The 21,191-nt window shown below is 41.8% G+C and overlaps 1 protein-coding gene across 5 annotated transcripts in view; it reads right to left on the reverse strand.

The window, feature by feature from the left end:
- Positions 1–9,445: 9,445 nt before the first annotated feature.
- Positions 9,446–21,191, reverse strand: part of SHROOM4 (shroom family member 4) — a 215,281-nt gene continuing 203,535 nt past the window's right edge. For all 5 annotated transcript variants that reach the window (XM_079910777.1, XM_079910773.1, XM_079910774.1 and 2 more), the window contains 4 exons: positions 18,743–18,892; positions 17,895–18,075; positions 14,149–14,418; positions 9,446–13,229 (listed from right to left, as the gene is read on the reverse strand). In XM_079910777.1, coding sequence (XP_079766903.1) covers positions 12,960–13,229; positions 14,149–14,418; positions 17,895–18,075; positions 18,743–18,892 — 871 coding nt within the window. In that variant the 3' untranslated portion in view covers positions 9,446–12,959. The remainder of the gene's footprint in view (positions 13,230–14,148; positions 14,419–17,894; positions 18,076–18,742; positions 18,893–21,191) is intronic.

Consider the following 21,191-nt stretch of genomic DNA (forward strand, 5'->3'; position numbering starts at 1 on the left):
CCAAAGCAATCTACAGATTCAATGCAATCCCTATCAAAATACCAATGGCATTTTTCACAGAACTAGAACAAAAAATTTCACAATTTGTATGGAAACACAAAAGACACTGAATAGCCAAAGCAATCTTGAGAAAGAAAAATGGAGCTGGAGGAATCAGGCTCCCTGACTTCAGACTACACTACAAAGCTACAGTAATCAAGACAGTGTGGTACTGGTGCAAAAACAGAAATATAGATCAATGGAACAGTACAGAAAGCCCAGAGATAAACCCACAAACATATGGTCACCTTATTTATTTTTTTGCGTTATGTGGGCCTCTCACTGTCGTGGCCTCTCTCATTGCAGAGCACAGGCTCCGGACGTGCTGGCTCAGCGGCCATGGCTTATGGGCCTAGCCACTCCGCAGCATGTGGGATCTTCCCGGACCGGGGCACGAACCCGTGTCCCCTGCATCGGCAGGCGGACTCTCAACCACTGCGCCACCAGGGAAGCCCCTGGTCACCTTATTTTTGATAAAGGAGGCAAGAATATACAATGGAGAAAAGACAGCCACTTCAATAAGTGGTGCTGGGAAAACTGTACAGCTACATGGGAAAGAATGAAATTAGAACACTCCCTAACACCAAAACAAAAGCCCAGGACCAGATGGCTTCACAGGCAAATTCTATCAAACATTTAGAGAAAAGCTAACACCTACCCTTCTCAAACTCTTCCAAAATATAGCAGAGGGAGGAACACTCCCAAACTCATTCTACGAGGCCACCATCACCCTGATACCAAAACCAGACAAAGATGTCACAAAGAAAGAAAACTACAGGCCAATATCACTGATGAACATAGATGCAAAAATCCTCAACAAAATACTAGCATACAGAATCCAACAGCACATTGAAAGGATCATACACCATGATCAAGTGGGGTTTATCCCACGAATGCAAGGATTCTTCAGTATACACAAATCAATCCATATGATATACCATATTAACATATTGAAGGATAAAAACCACATGATCATCTCAATAGATGCAGAGAAAGCTTTTGACAAAATTTAACACCCATTTCTGATAAAAAGCCTGCAGAAAGTAGGCATAGAGGGAATCCTAAAGATGGTACCAGAAAACTACTAGAGCTAATCAATGAATTTGGTAAAGTAGCAGGATACAAAATTAATGCACAGAAATCTCTAGCATTCCTATACACTAAGGATGAAAAATCTGAAAGTGAAATTAATAAAACACTCCCATTTACCATTACAACAAAAAGAATAAAATATCTAGGAATAAACCTACCTAAGGACACAAAAGACCTGTATGCAGAAAAATATAAGACACTGATGAAAGAAATTTAAGATGATACAAAGAGATGGAGAGATATACCATGTTCTTGGATTGGAAGAATCAACATTGTGAAAATGACTCTAGTACCCAAAGCAATCTACAGATTAAATGCAATCCCTATCAAACAACCACTGGCATTTTTCACAGTACTAGAACAAAAAAATTCACAAGTTGTATGGAAACACAAAAGACCCCGAATACCCAAAGCAATTTTGAGAAAGGAAAACGGAGCTGGACGAATCAGGCTCCCTGACTTCAGACTATACTACAAAGCTACAGTAATCAAGACAGTATGGTACTGGCACAAGAACAGAAATATAGATCAATGGAACAGGATAGAAAGCCCAGAGATAAACCCACGCACATATAGTCACCTTATCTTTGATAAAGGAGGCAAGAATATACAGTGGAGAAAAGACAGCCTCTTCAACATGTGGTGTTCTGAAAATTGGACAGGTACATGTATAAGTATGAAATTAGAACACTCCCTAACACCATACACAAAAATAAACTCAAAATGGATTAAATACCTAAATGCAAGGCCAGACACTGTCAAACTCTTAGAGGAAAACATAGGCAGAACACTGTATGACATAAATCACAGCAAGATCCTTTTTGACCCACCTCCTAGAGAAATGGAAATAAAAACAAAAATAAACAAATGGGACCTAATGAAACTTCAAAGCTTTTGCACAGCAAAGGAAACCATAAAGAAGACGAAAAGACAACCCTCAGAATGGGAGAAAATATTTGCAAATGAAGCAGCTGACAAAGGATTAATCTCCAAAATTTACAAGCAGCTCATGCAGCTCAATATCAGAAAAACAACCCATTACAAAAATGGGCAGAAGAGCTAAATACACACTTCTCCAAAGAAGATATACAGATTTCCAACAAACACATGAAAGAATGCACAACATCATTAATCATTAGAGAAATGCAAATCAAAACTACATTGAGATAGCATCTCACTCTCGTCAGAATGGCCATCATTCAAAAATCTACAAAAATTAAATGCTGGAGTGGGTGTGGAGAAAAGGGAACCCTCTTGCACTTTTGGTGGGAATATAAATTGATACAGCCACTATGGAGAACAGTATGGAGGTTCCTTAAAAAACTAAAAATAGAACTACCCTATGACCCAGCAATCCCACTACTGGGCATATACCCTGAGAAAACCACAATTCAAAAAGAGTCATGTACCAAAATGTTTATTGCAGCTCTATTTACAATAGCCAGGACATGGAAGCAACCTAAGTGTCCATCAACAGATGAATGGATAAGAAGATGTGGCATATATATACAATGGAATATTACTCCACCATAAAAGGAAACGAAATTGAGTTATTTGTAGTGAGGTGGATGGATCTAGAGTCTGTCATACAGAGTGAAGTAAGTCAGAAAGAGAAAGACAAATACCGTATGCTAACACATATATATGGAATGTAAGAAAAAAGAATGATCATGAAGAACCTAGGGGCAAGACGGGAATAAAGACACAGACCTACTAGAGAATGGACTTGCGGATATGGGGAGGGGGAAGTGTAAGCTGGGACGAAGTGAGAGAGTGGCATAAACATATATACACTCCCAAACGTAAAATGGACATCTGGTGGGAAGCAGCCGCATAGCACAGGGAGATCAGCTCGGTGCTTTGTGACCACCTAGAGGGGTGGGATAGGGAGGGGGGGAGGGAGGGAGATGCAAGAGGGAAGAGTTATTGGAACATATGTATATGTATAATTGATTCACTTTGTTATAAAGCAGAAACTAACACACCATTGTAAAGCAATTATACTCCAATAAAGATGTTTAAAAAAAAGACACTCCAATATTTAATAATTGTGTTGAGGCAGAGAAGCCAGTATAAAATATCTCCAGAATATGAAGCTCACAGTAAAGACTTCATGATTGCCTCCCTCTCATAAAATATTACTACCGTCTATTTCTGAAGTGTGTACAATGAGCTAGGTCCAGTGTGAAAAGTGTTGGTGGTCTAAATTACTTTCTGCCCTCAAAAAGCCCACAGCCTAAAGCAAGAGACAGAAAACATTATTATCTTATCCAAATATCATATACTCTTATTAGTATAATTAAGGGATGTTTCTGAAAGAGGTGAATTCCGAGTTGACATCGAAGGACAAGCTGGAATTAGTTAAATGGGTGAAGTCAGGGGAGGGATTTTCAGGCAGAGGAACCTGTCTTTCTGCAGGCACAGAGGGATTAGACTGCATGACATGTTTGGAGAACTGGCTAGAGTGGAGGATGAATGTGAGGAGGTGTCAGGAGTCCTAGCTGGAGAAGAGAGAGGTCCACAGGAGACAGATCACAAATGGCCTTGTATGCAAGGAGTCAGGACTTTATCCTGTGGGCAGTGAGGCCAATTAGAGGGACCTGGCCTTGTATGCCATTTGGGGGTCAGGTGTGGAGAGTGGTGTTACATGCACCCTATATTCAGAGCCTGGAGCCAGGAGGGGTATTACTTCTTTAATAACCCCAGAAGTATCCGCTTCACAGACCTGACAATGGAACTCTAGGTCTCAGAGGGAGGGCAGAGCTAGCTCTATGTCTAAGGGTCTGAGTGCCATTACAGCAAGGTCCAGAAGACATGTGATTTTCCTCATTTTCAGATTGTTCAGTAACAGACATGCTTTAGGCTGTTTGTCAAAACCGGATTTGTCTGATTCCTACAACAGGCTTACTTAATAGCTGCCAGGCTGTGTGAAAGTGACCAAAATTATGTTCTAAATGCATTGCATTATCTAATTTACCCACAGTCTCATTACTCTTCTCTATCTGCCTCTCCTCACTCTTACCATTGCCTACTTTTCTGAAAGAAAAATAAAGCTTTCCTATTTGTAAAAGGTGTTTAAATATATAGTCATGTATGAGACTTCTAAACAGTAGCTATTTAAGCTTAGCCAAAATAAGAGATTTCTCTCAATTAGAAGTTATCATTTATTGTATCTACTAATGGGTTTGGTCTGCTATTTTACCTTTCTCAAACTAAAAAATGTGGACAAATCAGGGTACAGATGATTTTTTCCAGCACTTTGACTTATTCACATTTAACCTAATGCATTTTCAAGTTGGAAAGATTTGTCACTCCTGGCCTTTTCCCAAATTATTTCTCTGTAAAAAATATGACCAATTCAGCACCCAAAGAAGTGAGTTCCATTAATTATCCTTTTTAGATGGAAAATCAGTAGCTGAGAGGAAAATGGAAATTCAAACCATGTTGTTTCACTCAGTTAGCAGCAGTGAGCAAATCCAGGATGAAGGGACATATTTAAGAAACTTAGTTTACAAACAGAGCATGGTCTTTTAAGATTTATATTGCCCAGTAGCAGAGAGGCTTTTGCCAGAACGCTTTAGCCTGTGGTTATGTTTGAACCATGCACAAAATGGGCATTAGTTCCATGTGATATAAGTTAGCTGTCTTTATTAATAGTGGAATTCAACCTTTCTGTCTAAACCATCTTTAAATCCAACTTCTTCAGGGACAGGGGTTTGCCATCCTTTTGCTAGGCATTTTTAAAATATCCCATTACAAATTCCATTCAGTCAGAAAATAAGAATATCACTGCTAAAATTAACATAAAATATTTTAGTTATTACAGTAGCAAAGAGAGTCATGAATTTAACCTATTGCTAATAGCTGTGGAATCAAGGAAAAGTCTGTTTTGTCTTGCTCTACTAGGGTAAAAAATGATTATGTGTGTATATTTCTATATATAAAGCATTATGTAATTGTCTCATTAGTATGGAAGCCTCATGAAGGTGGACAATTTGTCTGTTTTGTTTACTTCTGAATCTCTGTTTAGTAAAGTGTTTAAATGTCACAGAGATATTGTAAGGATTAAATGAGAATTTTTGTTTAAAATTGTATATCTAGCTAGAAAAAAAAAGTGGCACATATGTAAAAGTGCCTAACCTAGGGTAGGGAACTCAATGACATTTAAGTTGACACCAAATCTAAAGAGGAAGTTTGAGGAGAAGTTGATTTCCCTAAGCCATCCTTAAATTGGAGCCCAAGTAGTCCACAGGCAAAATAATTCTTTCCCTACTGCTCTGAATGGGGTATGTTCTTAGAAATATAGGTGGTCATCTTGCAGGCAGCTAATAGATGGCATTGTTCCCATCAAATGGTAGTATTGAGCCTGCCAGAAAATTGTACTTACCATGAGGACCTCCTTAGTCTGAAACATTTTCTCTGCAAGTCCGAGGAAATCTTGACCTGGTTCACAGAGCAGGATGGGTGAGGAAGGGAACCACCTTTTACTGAGGACCTACTACATGCCTAGCTTTACCAAGGATCTCATTTGTTTCCTACTTTAGCTTTATAACAACCATTAATATTCATTGAGTATTTACTGTATGCTAGGCACTATTCTAAGCACTTTACACGGATTAACTCAATAATTCTTCACACCAACCCAAGGAGGTTTAAGTATTTTTGTTACCTCCAATGGACAGAAGAGGATACCCACACACAGAGAAGTTAAATATGCTCACGGTCACACAACTTGTAAGTGGTGGAGACAGTATTCAAAACCAGGTGGTGTGGGTTCCAGTGTCTAGGCTTTAAACTGCCTCCCTAGAGAAGGATTATTATACTCATTATTACAGGGAGCTTAAAGCCCCATAAATGAAGTGACTTCCCCAGGTCACCTTAACAGAGCTGTCTGATTCCAAAGCTGAGGGTGCTTTATTTTTCCTTATATGGTTTTGCTTCAATTTCACCTCAATAAAAATAATAAATCTAGCAGCTAACCTTTACTGAATGCTTACTGTATGGCAGGCATTATTTTAGGTGCTTCATGTGGATTATCTCATTTAATCTTCATAACACTTTGAGGTAGTGCTTTTTATTAGCCCCCTTTTAGAGATGAAGCTTGAGAGGGGTCAAGTAACTTGTATAGGTGACATAGTAAGTTGATGGACTCAGGATCTAAAACCTGATTTATTTGCCTAAAGAGTTGAAGTCCTTATCTACTCTACCATACTCCTTGCCTAGAAAGATTGCCCTCTTCCCCAATAGGTCCCATCCCTACTATTCCTGCTGAAGTCATGAGATAGCGCTGAGACTACTCTTACTCCTTGTGTTGCTGGGTCTGCCAAGTCTGCAAGGGGAAGGATGTAATGACAAGCTCCCTCCCAAAACACAAATGGTGTGAATATTGTATCTTTCAGGCTCAGGCATGAACTACATGCTTACCATCAATTCAGATTTTTGTCAATAGGAATGAGACTGACAGAAATAGGCCAAAGTGTTTTTCTTTTTTAAAAAAGCACTTTTATTGAGAAATAATTCATATACCATACAGCTCACTCATTTAAAGTGTACAATTCAATGGTTTATGGTATATTCACAGAGTTGGGCAACCTTGATGACAATCTAATTTTAGAATATTTTCATCACCCCAAAAAGAAACCCCATGCCCATTAGCAATCATTTCTCCCAGACTACCAGCCTTTGGCAGCCACTAATCTGCTTTCTGCCTCTGTAGATTTGCCTATTCTAGACATTTCATATAAATGGAATCATACAATATGTGATCTTTTGTGACTGGCTTCTTTCACTTAGCATAACATTTTCAAGGTTGATCCATGTTGTGGCAGGTATCGGTACCTCATTCCTTTTTATGGCTGAATAATATCCCAACAAAGTTTGTGTATCCCTTCCTCAGCTGATGGACATTTACGTTGTTTCTACTTTATGGCTGTTATGAATAATGCAGCTTTGAACATTTGTGTACATGTTTTTGTTTGAATGCCTGTTTTCAATTCTCTTGGCTATATGCCTAGGAGTGGTATTGCTAAGTCATATGGAAAGTCTATGTTTATCATTTAAAGAAATTGCCAAATTGTTTTCCAATATGGCCACATCATTTTACATTTTACCCACCAGCAATGTATGTGTTTCAATTTCTCCATATCCTCACCAACACTTGTTATTGTTTGCCTTTTCTATTATAGCCATCATAGTCAGTATGAACTGGTATCTCATTGTGGTTTTGATTTGTATTTCCTTAGTGTTGAGTATTTTTCCCCGTGCTTATTGGTCATTTGCATATATTCTTCGGAGAAACATCTATTCTGATAAAAAGAAAAAGTCTTTGCCCATTTTTAATTGGTTATTTTTGCATTGTAAGAGTCCTTTACATGTTCTGAATAAAAGCCCAATATTAGATACTTTTCCAATTATGTGGATTGTCTTTTCACTTTCTTGATGGCATTGTTTGCAGCACAAAAGTTTAAAGTTTTGATGTATTCCAATTTATTGATTTTTGTGTGTGTGTGTGTGGTACGCAGGCCTCCCACTGTTGCGGCCTCTCCCGTTGTGGAGCACAGGCTCCGGACGTGCAGGTTCAGCGGCCATGGCTCATGGGCCCAGCCGCTCTGCGGCATGTGGAATCTTCCCGGACTGGGGCACGAACCCATGTCCCCTGCATCGGCAGGCGGACTCTCAACCACTGCGCCACCAGGGAAGCCCCCAATTTATTGATATTTTTGTCAGTTGTGCTTTTGGAGTTCTACTGAAGTAATCATTGCCTAACCCAATGTCAGGAAGATTTATTCCTATGTTTTCTTCTAAGAATTTTGTAATTTTAATGCTTACATTTAGCTTTATAATCCATTTCAAGTTAATTTTGTTGTGTGGTATAAGGAAGAGATCCAACTTCATCTTTTCCATGTGGATACCCAGTTGTCCCTGCATCATCTGTTGACAGACTATTCTTTCTCCATTTTATTGTCTTGGCACCATTATTGAAAATTAAGTGACCATAAATATGAGGGTTTATTTCTGTACTCTCAGTGTTATTCCATTTATTTATATGTCTATCCTTGTACATATACTGTCTTGATTACTGTAGCTCTGTAGTGAGATTTGATTTTGAAATTAAGTGTGAGTCCTCCAATTATGTTATTTTTAAAGATTGTTTTGACTATTCTGGGTCCCTTGCAATTCCATATGAATTTTAGGTTTGACTTTTCCATTTATGCGAAGAAACCAGCTGGGATTCTCATAAGGATTGCACTGAATCTGTGGGTCAATTGAGGAGTATTGTGATCTAAACAATATTAACTCTTCTAATCAATGAACATAGAGTGCCTTTATTTAGATTTTTAAAAATTTCTTTCAACAATGTTTTTAGTTTTCAGTATAAAATTCTTATACTTCTTTTGTTAAATGTATTCCTAAGTATTTTATTCTTTTTGATGCTACTATAAATGAAATTGTTTTCAGATTGTTAATTGCTAGTGTATAGAAACAGAAGTGATTTTATATATCAGCCTTGTATCCTGAGACCTTGCTAAACTCATTTAGGCAGGTAGTTGTGAGCAATGTGAGAAGAGCAATAATGTGTCTGGGTTGGAAAAGAATGAACTGAGTAAATCAGGACTCGAATGATGGTTACTATGTACTGAGCCTATTTGTGATAAGCTGGTGCTTCTCAACTTCTAATATGCACATGAATCTCCTGGGAGTCTAGTTAAAATGCAGACTATTATCATTGAGTTTCGAGTGGAGCCTGGGATTGATTCTGCCTTTCTAACAAACAACCTCTTAGTATAGCTGGTGGCTATCATTTATTATTTTTAAGCCACAACAGTCTTGTAAGAAAGATACATATTATTGTTTCCATTTTACAGATAAGAAAGTGAACTCAGAAGTTGAGCAAATAAACCAGATTCATAGAATAAGAAGTAAGTTGCAGAATCAGGATTTGAACACAGTTCACTCTAATACCCAAACTGGGCTCTTTCTACTCTACTGCACTGGATATCTGGAATAGGAGAAGATCAGTTGGGATATCAATAATGTATGGATGGGGGGGCAAGTAAGATTTTCAGGGTCAGAGGAGCTGCCTGGAGTATATTTGGGTCTAAATCTTGAGGTTATCTTGGAAAGCTGATCAGTGACTAAGAGTAAAGGTGTGAGACTGAACTATCAGGTAGAAGTCAGATGATACTAGTAGAGAGAACTCAAGATTGGAGGAGGTCTAGAAAGTGGCTCACCTCTGATCAGGATAGACTCCAGAACTGGGCTCTGTATACTGCTGAGGTCTACACCTGAGATCATGCCTATTGTTGACTCTTCCTGAATTCTCAGTTACTGTACTGGGAATAATGAATGGTGTAGCATCAATGCTATCCCTGAGGGGCCAGCGTAAGGGTTTAGGGATGTGGGTAAGGCTCTGATCATACGGTTACCTATGAAGGACTATGGATAGGTGACCAAATTCCTTTCCAATACTTTTCAGCAGAATATTAGGGAATTTCCATGACCTTAGTCAAAACACGTGAGATAATTTTTTTTTTGTCCTTAGCACCTTTTATTGAAGTATGACCCTCGATGACAATCTGGCAGGCATATCAATGTCAGCCAAGAAGGGAGTGGTGGAGGACATAAACGCAGAAACAATAAGATTCAGAAAACTAATAGCTTCACATGGGATAGATGACCCCCCCCAACATTTGTACAACAAACACTGGTTCTTTCTCTATAGAAATTGCCCCTTGCCCCACCCCCCTCTAAAGACCTACTAATCTTCAAAGAATACAATATGCTGTTACAGAAATATTATTGGCATAGACAATTCCTTTGGCAAAGACAGAGGGAGACATCAAGCTTCAAACAGGAGAAAGTGGCCAGAAATGTGCCCAGCTTCCTCCATTTGGGGCCTGCTACTGGCAGAGCAGCACCTTTAGGGAGGCTGGGGTTAAGGCTGTGGCTCCGGTGCCCCTCGGCAGCTTTTTGGCACATGAGGTGAAATGGAAAACAGAACCTGAATCTGGCCTTGAAAGAGGCTTTTCATCTTTTCACCCTCTCTGTTCCTCAGCTTCCAGTCTCTCACTTTCTAGGGCTTTTTTTTTCAGTGTTTCTGTCCTTTTTCTTGGCTTCCCCTTGAGCATTTACTGCTCTACCCTGGCTGAGTCTGCAGCTGGTGGGACTCAAGGAGACTCAATTACCCAGAGCCCCTTACACTGATTCCTCTCTAAATTTCAACCACTGTGCTTACACATTACCCACTGTGGCCTGTACGGGGAAATCCCTTGCCCTGCCTTCCAAACTGCTACTCCCTGGCAGGCCTTGGTGGAGGGCTGAGCACAGGAAATGAGAACGGGCAAGAGATACTGCATCTCAGGTAATACCGGCGGCTTTGCAGTGCTATCACTCATGATGGGCCTGCCACGTCAGCATTGTGGGGCATCTGTGCCTGTCTGGTAGTTCACCTTTGTCTGCCAAGCTTCACTGCTCAATACAGTATTAAGTGCTTTGGAAACTCCGTGTGAAAATGAGCATTCTTGTACTCTGATCCTAACTTTAGAATAATTGGAGGTGGGATAAGGGACACAAATAACAAAGTTAATAGTACTTTTAGTCTGATAAACTTAAGATACAATCATTCTAATGCTGACTAGAAAAGCCCAGACCATGGTCATGGTGTCCAGGTAAGTGGCCACTTTTTTCCCTGGGCTATATTCCCAAAAAGCTGTTCTGGCAAAAAAAAATATTAGAATGTTGGGCTACATTGGCCTCATCCTCCCCAATACAGGACATCTCTGCCTGCTCACTGTTAAAGAGCCTGTTTACAGAAGAAAAAAAAAAAAAAGATGGCAACCACAGCCTCTATTCAAAGCATTCCCCCATCTCATGCAACCTTGGCTTAGGTAAACCTAGCCCTTTATAAGCCATCAGCCTTCCTGAACAGAGTAGAATCCTCCACTTGATGGGAGAATGGCAGGTTGACATTTTAACAGTGGTTCTGACAGCAGCAGTGTACTGAGCATACTCAGGGCACCCCTCCCCACAGGACACCCTGCTGGCCAAGATTCTTCCATTGTTTCCAAATACAATGAAGAGGAAACGGAAGCTAGCAACCAGTATTTGTAGCAGCAGCAAAGTTCCTTGGCAAATTCTTTGGTTGAATGAGGCACCCCTGCTGCTACAGTTAACCTCCAAGGACCCTGAGGAACTGAGCAGTAACTAGAAGCGATGGCAATGCCGGGTTGGCTGCACAGGGCTGTGCAATACCAAGCATGGGCCCCAGTTAGCAAGGAACAGAAGACTGAGCTGGGTAACAGGGCAGCATTTGGCCACAACTCCCTTCCTGCCATCACCCACCTGAGGGCTTTTCCAGGATAGAAACTGGCTACCGGGTGGCCACAGCAGCAGCATTCATTATTTGTGTGCCTAAGATCCTGGCTGGATTATAACTTGCTCTGGCGGGCTGGCCCTGGCTGAAGCTTCCAGCTACCATGAATTTCGGCTACTCGAGCCAGGCCACAGGATAAGAAAACAATTAGATAGAGGAGCTCTTCCTGAGGTCACCTCTACGCCTTCCTTAGCTTGGAAATGGTAGAGAAATGGGTGAACCTTTGTCCCGTTCAGATTTCTTTGGTTTCAAGAAAAAATAAGAAGCAGTTGAAGCCTGTTGGGGAACTCTAAGCTCATGGTCATCCAGACTTCAAGGGAAGTATATGGCCAGGCCATAGTGGGGAAACTGAGTTCGAAGTGAGAACTCTTTCCTTAGACACTTGTTAGCTATGGCGGGAAGAATTCAAGGCCTTGGCACTTGCTTACCTAGCCATGGTGAATTCAGGCTGATCTGCAGAAAATGCTTTCCTTCTGGACTAACTTTTCCCTCTCCAACTCCCCTCTTCTTACCTTATTAGTTAAAAAACAGAAAAAAACCATCAAGACATAAAAATAAATAAAATCAAAAGGCCATTTAAAATATAACAACAACCCCCTCCCCCCAATAATAAAACATGTATCCAGAAGTTAGCTTTAGTAGAACTATTCATGGCCCATAGTGTGAAGCCCTTAGGGTAGGCACCTGTAACTCCCAGCAGTGAAAAGGCAAGATGAAACAGGAAGTGGTAGGCCAAAGTCTTAGGACAGGATGAGGGCCACACTAGCTGGGGCTGAAGGTAGTCCTCCTCCCCCTCAGCTAGGTAATGGGGAAGGCAGGGGTAGAGCCAGTTTGTTTAAGCATAGCTCCTTCTAGCAGGGCATCAGGTGATTCCCAACCTCTGCTCACATTCTGTTAAATGTCATTTCTCCTTCTGTGCTTCCTACTGCAAAGCTGGGGTGAGGCCCTGAAGCTGGTGGTAGGTGAATGCCCTCAAGACAGCCAGATCTCTGTGGGAAATGGCTGGGCCACGAGCCCTGGGGAAGAGTGGAGCTGCACAGGCAACTTCTCTCTGAGACTTCAAAGGCTGATGATGGTGTGTGTGTGTGGGGCTGAGTACATGATGTTCCTGGTGTCCTAGTACAAAGGATAATGAAGGCATTTTGTTGGTCCTGTGTGTGGTGAATGCTTGGCCATGCAAACTGTGAGAAGGAGAGTGTGGTTGTACGATCACACTTTGCTGCAGCTCCTGCTTCTTGCTTCTACTCCCTTGGGTAGAAGCTTGGTGCCTCCCCAGGTCCTCTTAGCTGGTTGGGAACACTGCTAGGTTAAGGGGTAGTGAGAGACGTCCAGGGTAGAGAATATGGAACAAACTGCTAACTAACTGTTATCTACCTGCTAACAAAGTGCTAACAAGGATTGAAAGCGCTTCCCATTATGGCGGGGCAGGGATGGTGCAGGCAGTCTGCTGGTGGAATTAGAAATTACTGGGCCCCAGGAGTAGGCTCTCCCTGAGACATTTGAGTTGCTCTTCCCCGAGCTTGATCTTCTCTTCCAGCTCTCGCTGTTCAATGATGAGAGCAGATTTCATCTTCACAAAGTGCTGGTAATCTTGGAGCTGGTCCTGAGGCAGATAGCGGGAGACCATACCAAACACCAGCTTCTCCCGGCGCTCCATGTGCTCCTTCAGCTCCTTGGCATCTGCCAACTGCCCTGTCAGCTGCTGCTTCTTCTCTATCAGCACCAACTGGGGAAGCAGAAGACCAATAAGGCTATCCCAATGACCAGTCATCTGCCCGACCCAGTGCTCCACCAGTGATGCTCCCACAAAGCCACTAGCCCCTCTGCTCAGTGATCAGTCCTAGATTTCTTGCCCTGAAGTCCACCTTCATGCAAAAGCCTTTCTTTCCTGTAGCAAGGGGAGGATAAACATGACAGCAATTCTGGATGGGGGATGAGCAATCACCTCTTTCTATCTCTAAACTGTTGTTAATCTGTGGACCACCACTGGGATTGGGGTGGGGGAAGGCTCTGACAAAGCCAGCTCGTACACCTTCCATCTGGTAAAAAAAAACATCGCTGTGACGATACTTTCAAAACAGTGTGTGTCTCTGTGTGAGAGTGTGTGTGTGTGTGTGTGTGTGTGTGTGTATGTATCCATGTGTGTATACACAAGCATATGTGCCTTTCACTGTGGGTTCAAATTTGTATCCAAGAACCACTGGATAGAAAAAGGCAATGCCATTTGGGTTCAGGAATTATGCAGAGTGTCCCAACCTATGAAATTGACAGACTCCCAATCTCAACTACTTGCTACTATTACTACTACTACTACTGGCAACTAGCAATGATTTAGTGTTTATCTTGTTCCAGGCTATGTTTTAAGTCATTAACATGGATTATCCAATTTAAGTTTCACAACCCCATGAGGTAGGTAGTGTGTTTACCCTATTTTTGAAGGGATGGAGACAGAGCGAGGTTAAGTGAATTGCCCACAATCACACAGTTACTTAGTGGTAAAGTCAGAATTTCCACTTAAAAGCCAGTGCCCATACTCTTCACACTATGCTCTGCTGCCTCCAGACTAGCCAAACTTGAAAGAGGGATCCCTGGGAAGAAGCAGATGGCACTTCCCTCCATCCACACCCTGGAGACCTCAACCCTACCTTCTCCTGGTTGGCCTCTGAATCGATGCTGTTGAGAGCATTTTCCACACGGGCCAGTCGACCAGAGAGTGACAGCAACAGGTTGACTACTTTGTCCAGGTCCCCAATAAACAAACGGTATTTTTCAAACTCATTGGATTTGCAGACGGCTTTTAGGTTGGTCTCCACCTCCTCCCCAAGGGCAGAATTGGCAGTGATGTCCTCCAGCAATCCTCGCTGGGCCTCCTGCAGGACAGAAAGTTTTCTGCCAATGCTTTCGATGAGCTGAACCTAGGAGAAATAAACAGGAGAAGCAAAGGATGAGAATGGGGACTGACAGAAATGGATCTGTCCCTGGAACCACTGTTTAGAGATCTAAATAACCGAAGGCGGGCTCTACCCTAGTCACTGGAAACAAAGGAAACCTGAGCAAGTCGTGAGCAATTCCAGTTTTCTGGACAGGCACCTTCTTTCCCATCTCTTCAGATCTGCTAGGAATCTCTGTCACCACCAAACTTCTTGGCATTAGATGAGTGGTACCCATTGGCTAATTCTCATTTGCCAAATGTAACTTACTAAATACTTGCTGAGGCTATTTAATAAACAGAAATGCTTGTGAGAGCATAGGTAAGAAAAGCACTGCCATCAAGTGTTTGCCTATTACTTCATTCATTCTCCTTCAATCCCTTTCAGTACCTCTGATGTTGATGACACTGTGCTAGATCTTCCACCACTCAGCTTGGCTCTTGAGGCCTTTTGGATAAAAGTGTGAGTCCTGGAGTCACAATGACTAGGTTTGACTGCTAGCTCTGCCACTTCCTAGCTGTGTGACCTTAGGTGAATTTCTGTATGGAGTTTTGCTTTCTTTATCTGGCAGAATGGGGTAACTGCAGTACCTACTTCACTGAATTGTAATAAGGGTTCAATGAGATAATGCATGCCAAGGGTTTAGCACAGACTAAGTGCTCAATAAAAGCAGCTGCTATGATTATGGTTCAGTCTGGCCTCACCCTACCATTCTAATCTCACTCCTCAGAACCTCTGAGGATTAGCCCCTCATGCTGTGTTCACAACACTCATTCTTATATTCCTGATTTGCTTATGCAGTTCTGCCAGCTCTTTATCTCTTCCTTCACTTTGGCTATTCCCATTCTTTCTTCAGAGCCCAGCTTTGCCCCTACCCTCCCTGCTGGAAGCCCCTGCCCCCATAACTCCTCTCTCAATGATCTTTTTCTTTTCTAAACTCTCCAGTCTTTTAGAATGAGAACCTTGAGTGTAATTTGAGGTTGTTCACTTTCTGTTTCCTGTGTGTGCATCTGATCCCTCTCCCACTACTGACTGTAAGTTTCTCAAGGGAAGGACTGCTTGTGTCTTCTGATTTGTCTCCCCTATAGGTGTAACCAGTTGTGGGACTGCACTCACAGGAAGGTAGTGTGGTAGAGTGGAGTTTTAGAGTCAGAGATGCCTGGATTCCAATTCCACATCCTCCAAACTGTGTGACCTTGGGCAAGATACCCAATCCCACTGAGACTTCTGTTTCCTCATCCGTAAATTGAAGAAGTGCCCCCCACCAACCGTCCGTTGTTGTGAGGGTTAGATATGATCATAGAAGTAAAGTACTTAGTATTGTGCGTGGCACATTAAGTGCTCAATATATGTTTATTGATGCTGTTACTACTACTACTTCTACTATTACTACTACTAGTACCACCACCACCACCACCACCTGGCACTCTGAGCTAATGGATACCTGTCTAGCTGCAAGGTCCTGACAAGAATAGACCTGTCCCAGGTTGCTCCCAGCCTTTGCAGTCAGTATTGCATTATGGTCAATGGCATGGACTCTAGTGCCAGACTACCTGGGTTTGAACCCCAGCTCTGCCACAAAGTAATGGTGTAAACTTGAGCAAGTTACTCAACCTCTCTGTGCCTCAATTTCACCATCTAAAAGATGGGGTAACAATATTACTTACCTCATAGTGTTGTTATGAGAATGAAATGACTTAATACATACTACATGCTTAGAATAGTGTCTTCTATATAGGAAGTATGCTTCAGTGTTTTATTACTATTCCTGCTCAGGCACTCTGGGAGCATAAGCTTGTAGTTATGTAGAGTATGTTCTTTTCTCGTCCTTTATTTAGAGATGTCCGAGGTGACAAAGGACAAGAGAGCCTGCTCTGGGTCTGGGCCAGGTGTCATAATTCAGAACTGGTCAAAAGTCAGGAGCTCACCATTATCTTAGTGTAAAGTGTAATAGGTTTACATTTAGGGAAATTTCCAAAACCCACTGGAAATTAAGGATCAATGATATGAATGAGGCAACACAATTAGATGCCAAGAAGCTCCCAGTTATATCCGCACCCTCTGCTTTCCCAAACAAAACTCAGTGCCAGGGACAAGGGAGGGCTGGGGGCCAAATGATCAACTTGGAAAATCACCTACCTACCCCCAGCTCTTAGGTCCCATAGATCTGGAAGGAAGAAAGTGGACAGAGCCCTTTGTTTCTCAGCACTGGGGCTTTATAACCTGAACTTCAACTCTGGGGAAAGGGTAGTGGATACAGCTGTGGAGTCATCACAGACCCAGCTAGAGCTGAGTGGCTTTTCTGGGATATTACAAATTGGTGACCTTCCTCACCTATTTTCCTCAGAGACAAAAACTGTCTTAGCCCACCCACAATCACTTCAAGTCACTATCTGCTGTTCTGTGTTTTGCCATTTCTGATCATGTCTCTTTTCTCCTCATCAGACATTTATTAGGTTTGCTCCTAATAAAAAAATCCTGAGTGAGCCAGGAGCAGCCCTGTCATATTTAGGAAACATGGAATCCAAGGAAGCAGGCACCTGGATCAATAAAACTTTGATGCCACCATGCTTCCTATTCTTTCCTTGACATTTTGCTTCAGACTGGAAAGTGGTGGGGGTCTCTTGCAAATGGCCTTGAGCTTTTGTACAGGTCATGTCCTGAATAAGAAATATGGGCAGAAGAGCAATTTGCATTGAGTTCCGATGTCTACAAAGTGGTAAATTGGGCCTTTGAGGTTGCCGTGGAAACCCTATTTGCTTATGAAATAAAAGGGGTAAGTGCAGGGAGGGCAAAGTGATTCCAGGAATTTGATTAGAAACCCAGGCTAGTGGTACTTAGAGGAAGAAAGGGGAGGCTTCAGAACAACATCATCTCCATTTGTCTATTTTAGTACTTTTAAGAGATGATTGACTATTCTTGCAAATAAATATTAAAGTTGACTGGCCTATAATTTTTGCTTTTCTTTCTTGGCCAGTCTGCTCTCTCTTTGAAAGTTACACAGAATAAAATCAATGGCTGCCATTGGTTAGCACTCACTGGCAAAAACTCTGATGTACCTTGGGTAGCGAGTTACTTACAAGGCTGGCTTATTTCAGAGCAGAAAGTCAGACAGTCTTGACTTTGAGTCCTGGATCAACACTTAGTCTGTAACCCTGGGCAATCTGGTCCTCTCAACTGGTAAAAAGAAGACAGTAACGTCTATCTTATAGAGTTGGTTTTAGGATTTGAGAGACACTGTGATGATGATGATGATGATTACTATAATATTATTACTATTATTGACTGGATCAAAAAGAGACTGCAGTTGCATTTGTGAGAAACCTAGACAGGCTATTTGATTTCCATATTGAAAATACAGGAATGTACCAAGATACTCTGGATTGTGTAGAGGGCAGGTCAACCTCCAGACACACTCAAGCTAAATGCAGTAAATCTCTAAGGCATGCCAAAAACTTCACCTTTTTTTGAGCCAGTTCGTGGTCAATTTCCTCCTCTCCCAGGCCAATCTCTGCCATCTCGGGTTGGTCTTTCAACTTGTTCAGCAGCTCTGCTTTGGCCACAGAAATATTGTAATAAGCTGAATAAGAGGTAGGGATCCCTGGGGCACCGTGGGGAGGTGAGAAGTGCTGAAACTCTTGTCTGTGGAAACAAAAAATGACCATTTGAGCACCTCTGTTGACAGCCTGCTGACCTTTCTGCTTCCTAATTTCCTCATTTATAAAATGGGACCCTGCTTCACCAAGGAGTTATAAAATAAGGAAATAATGGATGGGGAGGCACTGTTCAAACATAAACAGGCCATGTGAAGGCTCTCTAGAAACCAAGTCAAGGCCAACTTTAAGAACTTAGAAGGCTATTTCTACATCCCTGACTTCCACAGCTGGGGGGACTTCTTTAGAGATCAATGGGTTTGGTCATTAACACCCCAATAAAATCCAGAAAAAACTAGAAGGCCCCTAAAGTTCCAGGCTTCTGATCATCAATGATTCCCCTTGGTTCAGGGTCCCAGTATATGGATCCCACGGGAGGGGCTAGGTGGTAGGGACATGTCTGAGACCTCAGCAGTGGTCACCGTGTTGGAGGATGAGTTTAGCACCCCTGCCAGAGACTTTTTACAGCCCACCACATCTCTCATGAGCTCTTCTGAGATTGCCTGAGGTGGGGCAGGCCTTTGGCCTGAGAAGGGATAACACCTCTCAACTTCTGGCATATCCCCAATGGTCCCAGCCTCCTCCATGGTTGCAGAATGAAATGGGGGGAAATGGAACCAGTGGTGCCCAGGGGCTTGACAAGTGTAACAGCAGACCCTGTTGTCTTGGGTTCACTGAAGGCTGCGGGGTTGAGGTGCTGCTTCTCGGAGCCCCAGCCCATGAAAGAGAACTTCTCCTCAGGAAAGAAGTAGCTCTGGCTCCATGCTGGCTTAGGTTTGGACTCTTCTGCCATCAAAGCTTCTGGTCTGATGTGAGGAAAGAAATGAAATGCTTCAATGTTAGGGTTCAGTGATGGAGAGGCAAATAATTCCACCTATGGTTTATGTAAAGGGGAGACCCACCCCCACTATGTTCTTGTTGCCTACCAGCCATCCCTACCCTCCACCTGTCTGTGTCACTGCCCCTTCACTAACTTCTAGCTGTTTGAAAGGAAAAATAGGAGAAACTCATTAGTCATTTTTGCAGCTATTTGCAGCTCTTAGATAAAGGTCAAAAATAATGGGTAAAAGGCTCCACAGCTATTTACTGATTCATGCTATGCTGTCTCCTAATTCATCACACAAAAGAAATTTGGGCATGCCAATATTGCTCATCCTAGGTATTCATTTTACATGTAGGTTTTTAAGCTGATAGCACTGATAAAAGAGCACTACTAGCTAACATTCACATAGTGCTTACTATGCCCAGGAGCTGTACTAAGATATATATGTGTGTGTGTGTGTGTGTGTGTGTGTGTGTGTGTGTGTGTAAATATAGACATAAAATGTAATGCTCATGACAACCATTTTATGGATAAGGAACATGAGGCACTGAGAGGTAAAGTGACTTTCCCGGGATCACGACAGTAAATGGCAGACCCGTGATTTAGACCTAGGTGACCTAACTCCAGAATCTGTGCTTTTAGCCACTATACTATACTGCCACAGGGTCAACTTGACATCACATAAAACCCTGCATGTAAGGAATTTTCTGGCTGGACTGTATCTATGTTAGCAGAGAAGAGAGAACATTCTGGAGGAAATATAAATGTATGAATTTAGGGAATTCCTACCTATAAGAAAAATATTTAGGGGCATGTGTGCGAGTTGAAAGTTAGAAAGTACTGAAAGAAAGCACAGAATTTTTTTTAAAAAAAGGATGTGGCTATCTGTCAATTATATCTCAATAAAACTGGAGAAAAATTTTGAAAAAGGATGTGCTAATTAGAGACTCAGTTCCCTAGCAGACATGGCCCTGTACTATATTATAGTGTATCATATCAGGCACTGTGTTCTAGGGCTCCTTTCCTCATACTCTCCATTAATAGGGCAGAGGTTATAGGAGATCTATGAGAACATAATTTGACCTTGATAATGAACTTTGTTGCAAAAATAAGATTCCTTCTCCAGAGCACTGAGAGAAAATGCATAGAGTCCATAAAGCAAACTATACCTGTAATTGAATCAGAGTTATCAGATTTAACCAATGCTCAATAATTCCACTCACCTGCTTCTACATGTATCCTGACATTTTGTAACTAAAGAGTATGTGGGTTACAGACTCTAGTTTAACGTGGCTGAAATTAGGATGTCTTTTTTTTTTTGCATTTTAGATTCAAAATATTACACATCTACTTGCCCTTAACACTACTTTCCCTTACAAAACCTTAAAGGCACTTCCTGCTGGGTAGAACCCTGTGCTCTCTGAGGGTCTGGAATAGGATCTTCTTGAGGAGCCCAGAGATCCTGGGGTGATGTAGTTGGCACAGTGAGCCAGAATATCTGGGTTCTGGCTACCTGTGATCTTCTGCAACTTAATTTATATCCCTGTGCCTCACTTTTCTCATCTAAAAACTGTAGGAAACTAATGGTATCTATTTCATAGGCTTGTTGTGAAGATTAAATCAGTCAATAAACAAATGTGCTTAGAACAATGCTTGGCACATAGTAAAGAGGCAAAAAATATTAGCTATGTCGGGAATGATGTTTTTCCTTAAATTTCCATCACTCAAAGAAGCATCTATAATTGACTTTTTGCAGCCACAAGCCAGGCTTGTATGCAAACAAATGTTTCCCCTTGCATCCCATAGTCATTAAGAAAAAAAAAATCTGTGCAACAAGTTACAAGATCTCTAGTAATAGCAATTTCCTTCTCTCTGGACAAGGTGCCAAGATGAATGGAGGTACATAAAGGAGGAAGGACTAGGAGGCTGAAAGGGGTAAGCCTGGGGGCTGTAACTACTACCTCTGGTACACATTGCCTTCTAGGGGACAGGAGGTCTAAGTAAAGGCCTGGCTACTGCAGGAACCAGATCTCCCTAAGAGAGCCTGCCTAGGATGGCAAAAGAAGCATAGATTTTGGAGTAAGATCTGGCTTTGAGTCTTTTCTGTGTAATTCTGAGTTAGGTAGTCCCTTATTTTACTCAGCTTTAGTTTCCGCATCTGTCAAATGGGGATAATAATGGCCCATAGGGCTGTTGGGAGAATTCAATGAAATAATAGATATAAAATGGCTAGCAGTGTCTGACACATATCAAATGCTTAATATGTGATCATTCATTCATTT

This window comes from Stenella coeruleoalba (genome assembly GCF_951394435.1).
Source record: "Stenella coeruleoalba genome assembly, chromosome: X".
Lineage (NCBI taxonomy): Eukaryota > Metazoa > Chordata > Mammalia > Artiodactyla > Delphinidae > Stenella > Stenella coeruleoalba.